Below are 15,255 nucleotides of genomic sequence, written 5' to 3'. Positions count from 1 at the left end.
ACCCACACTCACGTGCACACACTCATGCGCACACCCTGTCCCACTCCCATGCATGCATGCGTTTGTGCCCACGTTAGACACGCAGGGCTCTGGCACCGCTCCCATCACACTCTACTGCCCTGGTGTATTACTGTGTCTCTTTCTCTCGCCACATTGTCAGCTCTTATGGGGAAGGTTTATTACATATTCATCTCTCTACCCGGGCACCTAGCATTGTGCCTGACATGTAGTAGGCTTGCAATAAATGATTATTGAAGCATTATTTCAACAGGCCTGCGTTTTAAACTAGGGAAACTACTGCTCGGAGGGCTTAAGGGATTTGTCCAGGATATAAACTCATAAATGGGAGAAATGAAATGCTAATCTAGGTCTGGCTGATGCTTCCGACACTTCCAACTGCTCCACACTGGCTCCAAAGGGAACGCATGATTCTGTGGGCTGAAAAAGTTATGTCTCTTGAGGGAATTTTGCCTTTTTGTTTTGTTTTGTTTTGTTTTTACTTCTTTTGAATCTCGGATTTGTTTTTTTAATCTGAGGAGACCTATGGACCTTTTCCCCAGAAAAATGTACATACACACCAAATTTGGAGTGAAACGTGGGCATACAATCAGTCAGAATAGGGTAGCTGTTGCTGCAGTAACATACAATCCACACAATGTCATTGACATAACACAACACAAGTTTAATCCTCAGTCCTAAAGTTCTCTCTGAGTCAGCAGGGGCTCTTCTCCATCCAGCGAATCAGGGCTGTAGGCTCCCTCCACCGTAAGACACTTACCGTAAGACACCACCATAAGACACATGCTTCCAAATCACAAGGACAGGAGAAGAGAGAAAAAAAGGCACACTGGCTTTTAACTGCTTTAAGTTTGAAAGTGGCACCTATCTGTGGTAGACTGCAAAATATCCACAAATTCCTTCCAACCTTGTCTGCACATCCCTTTGCAAAGTGACTCTGCTCTTCCCCCTATCAACAGGTATGGTCTATGTCTCTGGCTCTTGAATGTGGATTTGGCCATTGCTTTGGCAAGTGGGACATTAAGAAACATAATTCAAGCAGAAGCTTACAAGGCGCTGTGCCTTGGATCTGTCCTTTCTTGCTGCTCTTTGGAACTATGAGATCACCATGGAGAAGCCTGAGTTAGTCTATTTGGAGACCTGTGGGCCATTGACCCCATCACTTCAGTCAACAGCCAGCACCGGGAAACAGAATAATCCTCAAGCAGGTAAAACCATTCCTATGTCAGCCAGCCCCTGCCAACGCACCAGCTGGCTGAGGTTGCATGAGTGAACCCAGCAAGACCAACAGAACCACCCAGCTTAACCCAGACCTACTTGATGACCCAAAGAATTTTGAGCTAGTAAATTACCATTGTTTTAAGGTACTAAGTTTTGGATTATTTGTTATGCAGCAAAGCTAATTAATATAAAAATGGGTACCAGGGGTGGAGTACACCACCATGCACATGTGCCATGACGAAACCTAAAACACATGGAATTGATTATGGAAATGGAGGATAGGAAATTAGGTATCAAAGACTGAAAAAAGCAATGATCTGTTAGTGGATCCATAGACCTAAAACTGTGGGTTTCTTCATACAATTTAAAGGCCTAGAGATACATAATCATTTTTGAAAGCTCTCTCTTGGTCAAAGAAGAGAGCTGTGGCCAGAGAGTGGTGAGGTGTGGTCATTGTGCTGGACCTAATTCCATCCTGGAACTTCCTAAGAGGTGGGTAAAGCCTTGGAATTACAAACAGAAGAGTTTGGGAGTCAGGGAAAAAAAATTGTATCTGACCATAGATTTGCTACTTAGCAGCCTTGGAATCAGTTATGGAACCCCATCTCAGAGGCATGAAAGGTGACACTTAGTTTTTAGCTTAGTGTCAAGATCAAACAAGATGACGTATGGGAAAAACTGTTAGATTCTAAGAACTGCCCGTGACAAATGTGTTTTATCACTGCAACCTGAGGCCACCATCCTCCTTGCCTGACTGCAGGTGAGTGGCACCTGAACCACCAGGGGGCGCCATGAGGTTGGAATTCCAGGAGACCTGTTGGACCTGTTGGAGCCAGTCAAGAACCAAAGAACCCCAGGGGAGTCACTGGGGAAGGCTTTTTTGAGAAAGTGGGCATTAGTATGAAACATAAATAATGAGTCGTATTTAGCCAGGTGGCACCTATTCTGGGCAGAAGGAACAGCATGCACAAAAAAGTCTGGCAGGAGAGTGCACAAGTCATTCAAGTAACAGCTCTCCTCAGGGTGCAGGTTCCTCTATGAGCCCATCAGGTCAAGGAAGTAGAAGGGGAGCCTTATCTTGTAAGGACATGGCTTCTCTTAAATGCAGGCAGGCATGGGAGAGGACATGGATCTTTCTTGAAATGCAATTTTCTGCTTGTTTGCAAATGATTAACTACCACAGTCAGTTGTGGCAAAGTTCAGGTCACTGCAACCTTTGGGACAACAGCGAGATAGTGCCTTGCACTTGGGGTAATGATAACTGGGATGCACACAGGAGGGTCTGACAGCAGAGTTTGTGTTCGGTGTTCCGGACCCAATTAATGGAAAGGCATGGCCACCTTCTGTGGCTTTGCATCCTTCCCCTCCCTGCTCTTCCTCAGCTGCATCCCAGCCCCAGCCGGGCTCCTCTGGCAGATGTGGCAGGAGGGGGGAAGCAGGCTGGCACTTGAGAGTAGTCCAGCCTGTGTCGGGAGGTAGGTTACAGGCGTAATGCTCTACACGCTCAAAGCTCAAAACCTTATGAAGCAGATATTCATGAATTCTTATCCCTGTTTGTCAGATTAGAAGATGGTGTAAGGCCATCTTATAATTTTATAATTTTATAATGCCTACTGTGAATCACAGACCTGTACCTCTGAAACAAATAATACATTATATGTTTAAAAAAAAAAAAAGATAGTAGGAAGGTAAAAATGAAGGGGGGGGGGAATCGGAGGGGGGGACGAACCAGGGGGGCCGAGGGGCTCTGGAAAAGAAAGGGGGTGGTGGGGGGGGGGGGGGGGGGGGTGATGGGTCAGACTGGTGATGGGTATTAAAGAGGGCACATACTGAATGGAGCACTGGGTGTTATATGCAAACAATGAATCATGGAACACTACATCAAAAACTAATGATGTAATGTATGGTGACTAACATAGCATAATAAAATTAAATAAATAAATAAATAAATAACATTCTCTTTTTTTAAAAAAAAAGAAGACAGTCTTAGAGAAATTGGGTAGCTGTGTAAGGAGATCAAATGCAGTCTTTCTCCCAGCCCATCCTCAAGCTGCCCACTGCCTCCCCAGACCCTGAGTCCCCTCGGGTACACCTGCAAATATTAACAGCAACAGGAGGGTCATCCACCATGTTTATCCAGCCCTTTATGGGCTGCAGATTGGTTTCATAAATGCCAGGTCAGTCCAGTCTGGACTTTAAATTGTTGATTCTGAGGAGTCAGTGATGGTTATCAGGGAGCTATGTTTGAGAGCGTGGCCATTTGCACATTGCCTCCGAGTTTGGGCTGTGCTGCTCCCAACCCCGCTCCCCCACGCCAGTGCGCCTCACCACCGGCAGGGCAGGTGCCCAGCTGAGAGGGGGGGCTGACACTGTGTCCACACTGGAACTGAAAATGTGAAGACATCCATCCAACATCAGGTCACAGGTCCTCTGGGAATCATTTGTAGAGGTATTGAGATGCACTTTTGCTTGGGTTAGACCATTGCAAGAGAGGCTTGGGTGACATTTTCCTTTAATCCCATTTAAGGGGAAGGAAGGCCACATAGAAATGACAGGGCAATTGGTGTGCTATTCAGAATAATGACAAGTCGAAGGCGAAACACTCATCTAGGCTCAAATCAAGCAGGTTGGTTCACCATACAGGAATGGCACCTGCCTTTGCTGTGTTCAGCCCTAGAGGGAAGACAGTGCTGTGTTCAACCCTGACCTGTAATGCGTGAGAGGTGATCGGTGAAGAGGGGTGGTGTTTATGGAACTCTTTTCAGGTTGCTACTGCTTGTGCTTGGGTGAAGTCTACTGGTACTAGTCATCTACCACACTTCACAGCGAGCTCGGGGAAGTCTCTGTTTCCCCCTAATTACAGTGAAGTTCCACGTGGGTTATATAGTAACAATACCACGTGTTTGGTATTATCCTCTTCCAGTTATCATTTTATAATGCCTACTGTGAAACATTTTCACATTTAGTATCCCATCTGACTCCCCCAACTCTGACCAGTAAGCGTGGCCCTCCAAATTTTACGGGTGAGGAAAAAGAATCAGAGAGAGTCAATAAAAATGCCAGTTCACTCATAGAGAAGGCACGGAGAATGTGCCAGGCACTATCCAAAGTGGTGTAAATACTAAGATTTATTGAGTCTTCGCAACAACCTTGTGAGTTGGGTACTATTATTATTCTTTTTTTATAGATGAGGTTAAGTCAGGCTCAGAGAGGTTAATGATTTGCCATGCATGGGTCACCCAGCTAGTGAAACACACAGAGAGAATAGGAACAGAGGTAGACAGGTTCTAGAGCTCTACAGCCTCTTGTCGGCTTGTGCCAAGTCACAGAGCTGGGAAGAGGCAAAACTGCAGAGCTTGGCTGCCCTTCCAACCCTGCCCTCCATTTTGTAGTAATAGCTCACATATCTGAGGGTTTAACATGGGCCCCTTCTACTCACTTTACTTCTGTTACTTTACTTAAGCCTCCCCACTTTGCAAGTGAGAAAACTGAAGCATAGAGGTAAAGTGACTTGCCCGCGGTGACAAAGGGAGTGGCAGAGAAAGGATTTGAACCCAGGCAGTCTGGACCTCAAGCCCATAGCCCCCACTAACAGCCTGTCCTCTTGGGTACTCCCCCTGCCATAGAGTTTTCCATTGTTCTCCCTGGTGTCCAGAGTCATGGGTAAGTTTCCATCCGTGCAAAGTCTAAGGAGTTTCCGGTCACTGCTGGCTTTCTGTTGACTTTGCTGAACTGTTTGCTGTATGGGGACAGAAGCTGCCCGCCGTGCTCCTTGTGCAGACCTTTCATGGACCTAGTATCCCAGCAGAAAACTCCGTCACAGACTGAAAATGAAGACATCTGGGCTGCCGGCTTGGAGGGCCTCAGCAGAGCTGGTTCTTCTCTGTGCTGCTCTGGGTTCTCTTGCTTTGCCTGGCTCCAGGTAAGTGACGGTTGCAAATGATTCCCCAATCAATAATGTGACAGGGACTATAAAGCCACATAATGCTGACCGCCTCTTTGTTGTGCGCCTATTGAATAAGAAACATCTCTCGAAGCAATTTGCATGCATTTGATAAAATAATATCAACAACTGTCTTCAAATTATTGTGGAACCAAGCATCTGACTTCAACAAAAGTTCCCAGAAGAAACTGACATGTTTAAATGTATTTTGTCACACTGAGAAGAATAGGCTACTTGTTCTGTGTTCTGAACAAAGGCCCGGTGTGATTCTTTATGCAAAAGAAGGTTTGTTATGTATGGAAAAAAAGAGCCAATTCATGTCAATGATTTTAATTTATGAGAGGGACCCACTGTACCTGCTCATCAACCCAAATTCTTTGGGTTCTCAGGTGCTCTTGCTCGCTCACTGGCTCTCCCCCCGCTTCCACACACAATCAGTGTGCTGCCAGCAGATAAATGCTAACTGATTTATTTCATCATGTTTCGTATTGTTAACAGGATATAAAACAGGTGAAAGAAAATATCTGAGTGGAAGCTCAAACTTGGGCTCCAGTGAAGGAAGTGCCAGTGACTTGGCAATGGGGGGATCCTCCCTGTACATGATCCTCACTAACCACAAATGCTGAAACACTCAGGTATCCCAGCAACCCTCTGGGAAGCAACCTTGTGAGCAACCCCCTGAGAAGGACTGTTAGTGCCATTCCATAAATGCTGTCTGAGCACAACCTCCCACTTAATGTGAGGAGCACTAATACCCATTGGACATGCGCCTTGGTCTCAGCTCTGCTGAGCACTCCGCTGCCATTGGGCACCGCCCCTAAGACCAGGAGGGTGAGTATTCACTACACACTGGGCACTCAACAAATAATAGCTATTATGATTACCAAGAATCTCAACTTGGCCCCAAGCTGCCAAGTCCTTCTCTATCTCTTACTCACGCTATGTAGAATAGCAAAATGATCCTCAAAGAGCAGAAGAGATTCACTCATGTTTCATCAGTCTCAAAACCCATACCTGGATCCAGGTTTGGTGCTCCGGCCTCTCCCCATGATTTCCAGTCCTGAACACAGCATGGCTTTGAATTCCATGCTTGGAGTGGAAGAACAGTCTTCGGTTCTGAAACAGGAGAAGCTGAGACCTCCCTCCTGTTAGCTGAGAAAGGTTTTTGTCTTTAGTTCTTCTTATAATCAAGTCAGATGAAATCATCACATTTTCATAAGACTTGTTGTCATAAGACTGTTATTTATTGCCCCTCTGGGCCAGGCACTTAGATACATTAGCTCTAATCCCTCACAGCTATTTGAGGTAAGTGCTACTGTTTACAGTTTTACAGAGAGGGAAACTAAGATTGAGAGATAATGGAACTCACAAGGCTACTCACTTCATCTGGAAGAGAATATGGATTCAAATCCAAGTTTTTCTCTGGTTCCAGAGCTCCTGAGTATCCCTGCACCATCCTGCCTCTCACATGCCTAATCCTCTCTCGGGCTGCATGGTGTATCTGACTTGCTGGGCCCCTGTGCTGTTTTTCTGTCTCTGGGCCACACATTTGCTACCTTGAGATGTTGCTTTAAATTTCATGTCTACAACCGCCGCTGCCAGAGAGAGGAGAAATTGAAAATCTGCCACCCAGAAGCTGCCCCTTCTAGCAAAGAGGAAGGATGCTGGTTGCGGAGGGGATGTAGCTGCATAACAAATTGTGTGTGACAAGAAAGTTGTTGTGTCAGGGCATTTCTACAGAAAGCCAAAATATATTGACACACCCCATCTATATAAGCTGATAGCTTGCAATTTACTACTGACCTAAACCTGCCTTACTTGATGGATCCACCTTTATTTTGATCAGAGACTCCTGTTAGAAAGAGAGGAGACAGGGACCCTGTGAAATATGTCCTGATGTTGGCTGCAGCGTTCTATACACCTTGAGGAAAGGTGCATCCCTGCCATTCCTTCTGTAGAGGGATATGTTCCAAGGGCTTCTAGAAGGGTGTTTATTGTAACATTATTTGCAATTGCCAAACACTGGGCAAATGTAAATGTCCTTCAAAAAAAAAAAAAGAATAAATCGAATGCAATTTATATCCTTTGATGGAACATCTAGGTAAAAGAAATGAACTAGATCTCTTTATGAATCAACAAGTATTGGGCTCAGACATAGAGTGTTGACTGACAGAAACAGCTTGCACAATAATATGCACAGTATGAGTAAAGCACACAAAAGCAGTGCTTTTATTGTGCATATGTATATATATGTAAAAAATATTTAAAGGACTCAAGGGATACATTTAAATTCCTGACAATAGTTCCTTCTGAAAAGGAGGAGAAGGAAATGGAATTGCGGTTGGTATCACATGCAGATATGAAATGTATAGGGTTATTTTTTTACTTAAAAAATAAAAGACTAGGGGCGCCTAGTGGTGCGGTCGGTTGAGCGTCGGTCATGATCTCAGAGTCGTAGGATGGAGCCCCACATCAGGCTCCGTGCTCAGTGTGGAGTCTGCCTGGGATTCTCCCTCTCTCTCCCTCTGCCCATCCTCTGCTCATGGTCTTGCTTTCTCTCAAATAAATAAATAAATAAATAAGACTTGAAGGTAATATACCAAAATGTTAATAATTGGCGATCCTGGGTCGTGAGTACATGAGTGTTTATTATTTTACTTTCTGTACTTCTCTGGGCATGTTTAAGTTTTCAACATTAAAAACATACCTTTTGAATGACAGTCAATTCAGCTGGTCCAAAAGTCCATCTGGTTTGTTTCTATAAAAATCCCTAGGTGTTGGGCGCCTGGGTGGCTCAGTCGTTAAGCATCTGCCTTGGGCTCAGGTCATGATCTCAGGGTCCTGGGATAGAGCCCCACATCCAGCTCCCTGCTCCGCGGGAAGCCTGCTTCTCCCTCTCCCACCCCCTTGCTTGTGTTCCCTCTCTCGCTGTGTCTCTCTCTGTCAAATAAATAAATAAAATCTTTAAAAAAAAAAAATCCTTAGGTGTGAAAGGAACGTGCTGCATCCCTACACAGAGGCAAGGATTTACAGATAAAACTTAATGCCAGCCTTACTTTCAGATTTGCATTTTGTAGTACTAATAAACCACACGCATCTTAACCCATGTAATTGACAAACATACTATTTATGCAGCTGATTACTTCATTATATTGCCACCTCCATAATGCAAATGGGGTGCAAAAATGAGAGATCTGGTGGCTATCACCACTTTTTAACCAAGTTCCTTCTATAAACGATCATCTTACCTATTAACAGGCTTTCAAATCTTAGAGAGGAAAATAATTGTGACTCTTAAAAGTGTGTGTTTGCATTACTTATCCACTCAGTCTCAACTGTGGCCCAGAATTGGGTTGATGGTTGCTGAAAACACAATGTAACTGCTTCTGAGTTGCAACAGGAAGAGGGTACCCTGCTGAGCTGTCAAATATATACTTAGGAGAAGCCGAATCACAGACAATATTGTTTTGTCAAACCTGGGCAAATTAGTAGATAAGAGCACATTCTGAGCCCCCCCACTGGTGTGCAGCATCCTGCCTCAAGTAACCATTTTAAAGTATCCACCTGTGGTTTCCAGGAGAGTCTTTGACCTTTCGTTAAAGATCCAACTTTACTAGGCAATTGATTTTTGCTGGTCTCTGGGGCAGTTGTGGAGATGGATTTCACTGTAGTTAATATTATCCTCTTTTTGGGACTTTTGCCAAGTGAGAATGTATTGTTAATGACCTTGTCTGGAGTGATGTACTATGTATTTGAGTCGGTGGAAACTATGTGATGCTCTCCCTAGTGATTCAATCTCGGACACGGGGATGAAAGAAACTTTGCATAGAGAAGGAGGGCGCCAGTGGTGTAGGGGCTGGCCTGGTTCCCCTGCAGGCAGCATGGGGAAATGGTTACAGAGGCTCTAGAGTTAAACAGACCTCAGCTCAGACCCCAAGACCACCGCATACCAGCTATGTGGCTCTCGGGCATTTCCCTCATCTGTCCAAGTGGCAATGTCTTCTCACATTGCTGTGAGAACTCTAGAATGGATTCCATCCCATGACCTCTCCCAGGGCTTGACATGTCCTGGGTGCTCAGCAAATCTGTTTCCTTTCTCATCTCTTGTGCCTTGAAAAGGAACACAGATTACAAGGGATCTTACACTGTTGTATGCTCTTTCCGGTGGAAGAAAAGTAAAATCATAATACACCCATCATGTTACGTGTGGGGAAACGGGAGGCCCAGACAGATTCACTGACATGTTCATTTATTCACCCTTCTACTGAGTGTCCCACCGAGTGCCAGGAACTCAACAAAAAGTGCTGCCTTACTTTCTAGACATATTTCAGGTCTCATGTCGCTTGACTGTTTTGCAGATGTGACACTGTCTGCCTCCCTCCCTCCACCACCCCCGCCCCCGGCCTCACTGACATCCCCACTCACTGCTCTGTGCTGCCCGTGCTCAGGACTGCCAGGGCACCAGTCTTTCTTGGTCTGCTGGTGGTGTTGATGTTCCCCGAGGACTTATCTCTGTCCTGCCCCTCCTCTCAAGAACGGTCTTATCCTCTGCCATAGCTTTGCATGATCAGATCTGTATATCTGGTGAAAAATCTCTCTTCTGAGTACAAAACCCACATGGGAACTAATTGCTGCATATTCTACATAGGTGTTCCATGAGCACCTGGAACTCAGCATGTCCCAACCGCATCTTCCCCAACAAGCTCTTTTGCTCCTGTGTTCCCCCCTCATGCACACACTCAGACTGGAAACAAGCTATCCATTCCACCTGAGCAGTGCCTCATATACCTGTCCTCTCCATGTGCTCTCCCCTAGACACTGCCAGAGTTCAAGTTCACATCACTCCTCGGTGCTACTGCAGGAGCCTCCTACCTGCTTGTCCTACGTCCAGGCTCTCCCTACCCCTGCCAGTCTCCACACTATAGCCCCCAAAGCAAAGCTCTGGCCATGGAGCCTGTGTACTTAAAAACCTTGCCTACTGGATAAAGTCCCAAACAGTTAAGACATGAGATGTGTTTCTCTTTTCCTATCCTAAGACAAACTGTGAGTTCCAGAAGGCAGAACCTGTGTTCTATATTTCCCTATATCCCCTATAGCACAGTACCCTGAATGTTGTTGCTTCTCAGCAAATGTTTCATGGACTCTTAATATGAGAGGATGCCTTATAGACCATCAAGTCCAGAGGCACTGGGTGGCTCAGTCAGTTAAGCATCTGAATCTTGATTTTGGCTCAGGTCATGATCTCAGGGTCCTGAGATTAAGCCTGGCATCAGGCCCTGTGCTGGATGACCTGCTTAAGATTCTCTCTCTCTCTCCCTCGGTCCCTCCCCCTCCTCTCTCCCTAAAAATAATAATAATAATAATAATAATCCAGTCCAAACTCTCCTTTCCCAGGGCATAACACAGAGGCCCACGGCGGGAAGGGGGTTGTTTAAAGTCCTGTATCCAGCTGTGGTTGTATTCCCTGCATATCTATAGCAGTTTAGAGTTTATAAAGTGTTTACGTGTACTTTCTTAGTTAATCCTAGAAAGAACCTTGTGAGGTAGGTCTGATTCTCCCATTACATAGAAAAGTGAAACTCACACAGGTGGAAAAAGCAGACCAAGATCTCCCAGCTGCTGATAGACTGTCTTCTGCTCTGAGTTCAGTACTCTTTGGACCATAGCTAGCCCAACTGTAAGGCACTTATGGGTGTCAGTAACTGTTCGCTGGGTGCATTAACCTATACTTGAATGATAAACTAATAGCCTCACACAATTGAGCAAATATATGTTTATTGAATGGTGGGTAAGTGGTGGTATGTATACTTAATCCTCTTCTGACACTTGCCTCTGTCCTCTCATGATGACCCTTTAGAGGTGAAAGGCCACACTCTCTTGAGTCGAACGCAGTCAATGTGAGCCTTGCCAAGAGCAGACAGACGCGGAGTGTGGGTGTCATGCCGATGCCTGTTGATTGTGAAATGTCCAGCTGGTCCTCCTGGACCACGTGTGATCCCTGTCAGAAGAAAAGGGTAAGTACTTGGACCTTGGGTGAGCCCTAAGCTTCCAGAAGCCCTCTCAGCAAGATTGGCTGAGGCAGTGCTGACAGTCCCTGGCACATAGTAGGACCTCGATAAATGTTGGCTTATTTAATGAATGAATTCTTTTTTCTCTGTGCTGCCAAGTAGTCGATCCTTTCTTCGGCCTTCCAGTTATTCTCCTAGCATATCTCTCCTTGCTCATGTTAACAGCTTCCTGATCAGACTTCCTGCCTCCAACGTTGCTCTTCCAATCCATCTTTGTGGTACAAGCAGGGAAACTATCAAAAATGCACGTCTGGCTTGTCTTTTCCCAGCTTGGAATCATCCGAAGTCCACACATGGCCCTTAGGCTCAAATCCAGACTCATGGCATTCAAGGCCCCCCCATGACACGGACCTGGCCGATGTCTCCATAAAACATGCCCACTCCAGCACACAGAACACTTGTCTCTCTCTGACCATTTCTCATTCTCTCTCTGCCTTTATTCATGCTGTTTTCTCAGGCTGGAGTGACCTTTCCCACTTCCATCACTGGCCAACACCTACTCATGATTTGAAACTCTGCTTATAAGCCACCTCTTTTGAGCTCTTCCTTGACTTCTCAGCCCAGTTAGATGGGCAACCTCCCATGAGCCACAATAGATCCCTGCTCTTGCTGTCACTCTTCCTCAATTATTTACCTTTCCATGAAATGGCGAGCTGTTGAAGGTTTATTCAATTCCATATCTTCAGTGTAGTCCAATTTCTAGAACATAATAGGAGTTCCATAAATATGTGCTGTTTGATCTTGTGATATTTTCTGACCCTTCTGTAAGGAAGGGAAGACCCCTGTGACACTTTCCATGAGGCAGGTGGGTAAACAGAGACTCAAAGCAGGTGCTTTATCAGGTTCACCTGGTAGCAAATAACAACAGGCCTTGACCTCAGGCTTCTGGCTTCTTGTCTAGTGTTCTCCCACAAAAAAACACATGGTCTCTTCAGTATTCGTCCTTCAGGTTCTCTTGTCTTAAGAGGGCTGTTCCAGGATCCCAGCTCTGAGCAGAGCAGACGTGTCAGAGAAAAGAGAATGGCTGCCATTTCCCCAACTCCTTGGGACATCAAAGCAGCCATAGGCTAAGACCCTAATGAGGCTGTAAAAGTGGGCCCAGGATATTTACACGGGTAACTGGATCTTTGTGGAGAGCCATGCGGGATTATTCAGTTCCCAAAGTGGGCTTTATTGCTGAAGTTGTCAACATCGATCCAGTTATCTGTGGAATTGCTTCATCTGCACCATAAAGTGGGACGACTCAGCATCAGCCAGCCAGCCAGAGAGCTGGACCTCTTCACTCAGAGTTCACTATGCTCTTGCCCTCACTGGGTGTCATCACTCTCAGCAGGGTCACTGGCTGGGGCTTTATCAAAACCTTTCCACCAGAATTGCGAGATATCTCTCTTCCATCATTTCCACACTCCTCAAACCCATTTTGTCTTTGGAGCCTGGGGCTGGCCTTCCAGCGGTCTTCTTTGCAGACCTCATCTCTGCCCTGTCAGCCTCTGCCTTCCAGGAAGAAAGACCCTCTGGAAATGCAAAGGAGCATGGGCGAGTGATTGTCTGTATTTTTGCTGGGTGGTGGAGGGTGGATTTCCAGATGCCATACAAGTAATAACTATGGTTGGTTAACATGGCATTCTTCAGAGGGGCTGCTCTCCTGGTTTGTATCCTTTTGTTGCACCAGACTCTTACCTACAACTAAGATTTGGAAGCCACCAACTCTGATCACTCCCCACCCCCACCCCCATAATTGTTTCTCATTGCCTCGTAGTAGAATACTAAATCTAACCTAACTGAGGCTTGGGAGGCCCTGCATTACCTGCCCCCGGGCTATATCTCCCTCCAGCTCTGGCCATCTGCCCTCTTATACTCTTCTCTCCAGCCATGATGAATTTCTTTTTGTTTTCTGGAACGAGGCACACTCTAATCTCTCAGGTTTGGTATAGCAATTTTCTCTACCCAGATTACTCTTCTCTACCCTCCTCACACCACTTCTTCCTGTTTGCCTGACAGCTCTACTCATCTTTTAGGTCTCAGCTTAGTTGTGACTTCACCATCTCCTGAGTTTGCATCGGGGATGCCCCTATCAACTTACAGAGCGACTCTGTCCTTCCTCAATCACGGCGGCCATCACACCTTGTTGTCACTGCCTGGTGCTTACCATCACTACCACTATCATCTGCGATGACCTCCTTGAGGGCAGGCTAGACGGCAGGACTATGATTGAAAACAAACAAAGAAGCAGTTATGGAATGAATTAGTCGCAGGAATGAAAGGTAGAGCATAGGGAATATAGTCAATGGTATTGTAATAGTATTGTATGGTGACTGATGGTAGCTACACTTGTGATGAGCATAACATAATGTACAGAGTTGTGGAATCACTATGTTACACGCTTATGGACCAAGGAGTAACATTGTCAACTATACTACAATTTTTTAAAAAAGGCAAGCATAAACACCTACCTTTTTCAACATTGGGTGGCTCAATTAATGTTCTGGAAATTCAGTATTTGTGGAACAAACAAACAGGAAGTTAGAGGAATATTGACTGCTAAAAATTATAAATAATAATAAAGAAAAGTAAGTACAAGAAATTGTGTGCCAACTATGTACCAGACAACATAATGAGATTTCATACAGAAATCGTATATGTAATTGAAACTCCATAACTGTACATTTAGGTAATTCATTACCCTTATTTTGTAGATTAACAAATTGAGATCACAGAGGTAAAGTAACTTGCCAACATCACATAACTACAAAGTATCCGAGTCAGGTGTGCCTGCTTTTTCATTTATGAGATGCAGAATAAACAAGAATACTTGAATCAATGCATTGGAGTAATCAAGCTGAGCGATTGTGGTTTTGTGTTTTTGAACTGGCTACATCAGTCTACTTACCTTTTGACTCTGAAGCCCAGGCTTTTCTCACATTCAACAAATCTTTATTGATCACTGTAGCTGCAGACATCAAAGGCAAGCTCTCTGCCCTCAGAGAGCTCACAGTCTAGTTCAAACAGTCATGCAAACAGCCAATTGCAACATGGACCCTTGAGTGTATCCTCAGTTCCTGAGGTCCCTGAGGCTCTGCCCTTGGTTCACCTTGCTCCTCTTTGCCATAGTACAGACATGCCTACTTGCTCCGGCCCTCTCAGTTCTATGGGGAACCGTGTAACTTCTCTGACAAGGAAGTTGAAGACTGTGTTACCAGCAGACCATGCAGAAGTCAAGTGCGATGTGAAGGCTTTGTGTGTGCACAGACAGGTATAAAGGGATGCAGGAGTGGGAGGGGAAATCTAGCAAATGGGGTGATGACGCCTGATGGTGGGCAGACTGGCCATTATCTAGTGCTCAAGGTCAGAGTCATGTGTCAGACCGGGAGGCCTCCTTGATCTCTCTCTACATGTATTATTTCACAAGAACAGCCCTATAAAGTAGGTGTTAATATTATTTCCATTTAATGAATTAGGAACTTGAGACTTGGGGAAGTTCTTGCTCAAGATCAGACAGCAGGTAAGTACAGGAGCTGTGATTAGAAATTGGGGAATGCAAATTGCATTCACTGACATGAAGGACACCAAAAGTACGCATGCTAGAATCAGTAATCCTGAGTCAAGGCTTCTTTTGACTTTGTGACCTAGGAGAAGTCACTTAACCTTTCTGCATGTTGGTCCTCTCAACAGAAAATTGGAAGTGACGTGAATACCTTATAAGCGTGCACTAAGCATCAAGTGACACAATGGATATGAATGCTCTTTATAGACTGTGAGCCCTGCTGGCTCTCTCAGAGGCTTGGGACTCAGTACAACACAGAGAACCTACAACGGTTACATAGGATGGTTAGATCATTTATCTCTGAACAATTTTTGCAGAGGTAGTTCTTAACTTTTGCATTTCTGCATAACCAAGTACAGCATAGCCCCTCAGGTGTGATATAGTCAGTAAAAATTTTTGATTAAGGGAAAGAAGCAAAAGGACGGGTCGCTGGACAGAGGGTAGGAAGGAGCATACAAATA

The 15,255-nt window shown here is 45.2% G+C and overlaps 1 protein-coding gene across 1 annotated transcript in view; it reads left to right on the top strand.

Moving 5' to 3' along the window:
* The first annotated feature begins 4,506 nt into the window (after positions 1–4,506).
* C8B (complement C8 beta chain) overlaps positions 4,507–15,255 on the top strand; it is a 37,955-nt gene continuing 27,206 nt past the window's right edge. Inside the window, exons 1-4 of the mRNA XM_021683944.1 lie at positions 4,507–4,902; positions 4,993–5,161; positions 11,040–11,196; positions 14,362–14,503. Of these exons, the coding sequence (XP_021539619.1) occupies positions 5,070–5,161; positions 11,040–11,196; positions 14,362–14,503 (391 nt within the window). The 5' untranslated portion in view covers positions 4,507–4,902; positions 4,993–5,069. The remainder of the gene's footprint in view (positions 4,903–4,992; positions 5,162–11,039; positions 11,197–14,361; positions 14,504–15,255) is intronic.

The sequence above is a fragment of the Neomonachus schauinslandi genome, chromosome 4 (assembly GCF_002201575.2).
Source record: "Neomonachus schauinslandi chromosome 4, ASM220157v2, whole genome shotgun sequence".
Classification (NCBI taxonomy): Eukaryota; Metazoa; Chordata; class Mammalia; order Carnivora; family Phocidae; genus Neomonachus; species Neomonachus schauinslandi.
The sequence above is the reverse complement of the archived record's forward strand: the minus strand, read 5'-3'. Positions and strand labels throughout refer to the sequence as shown.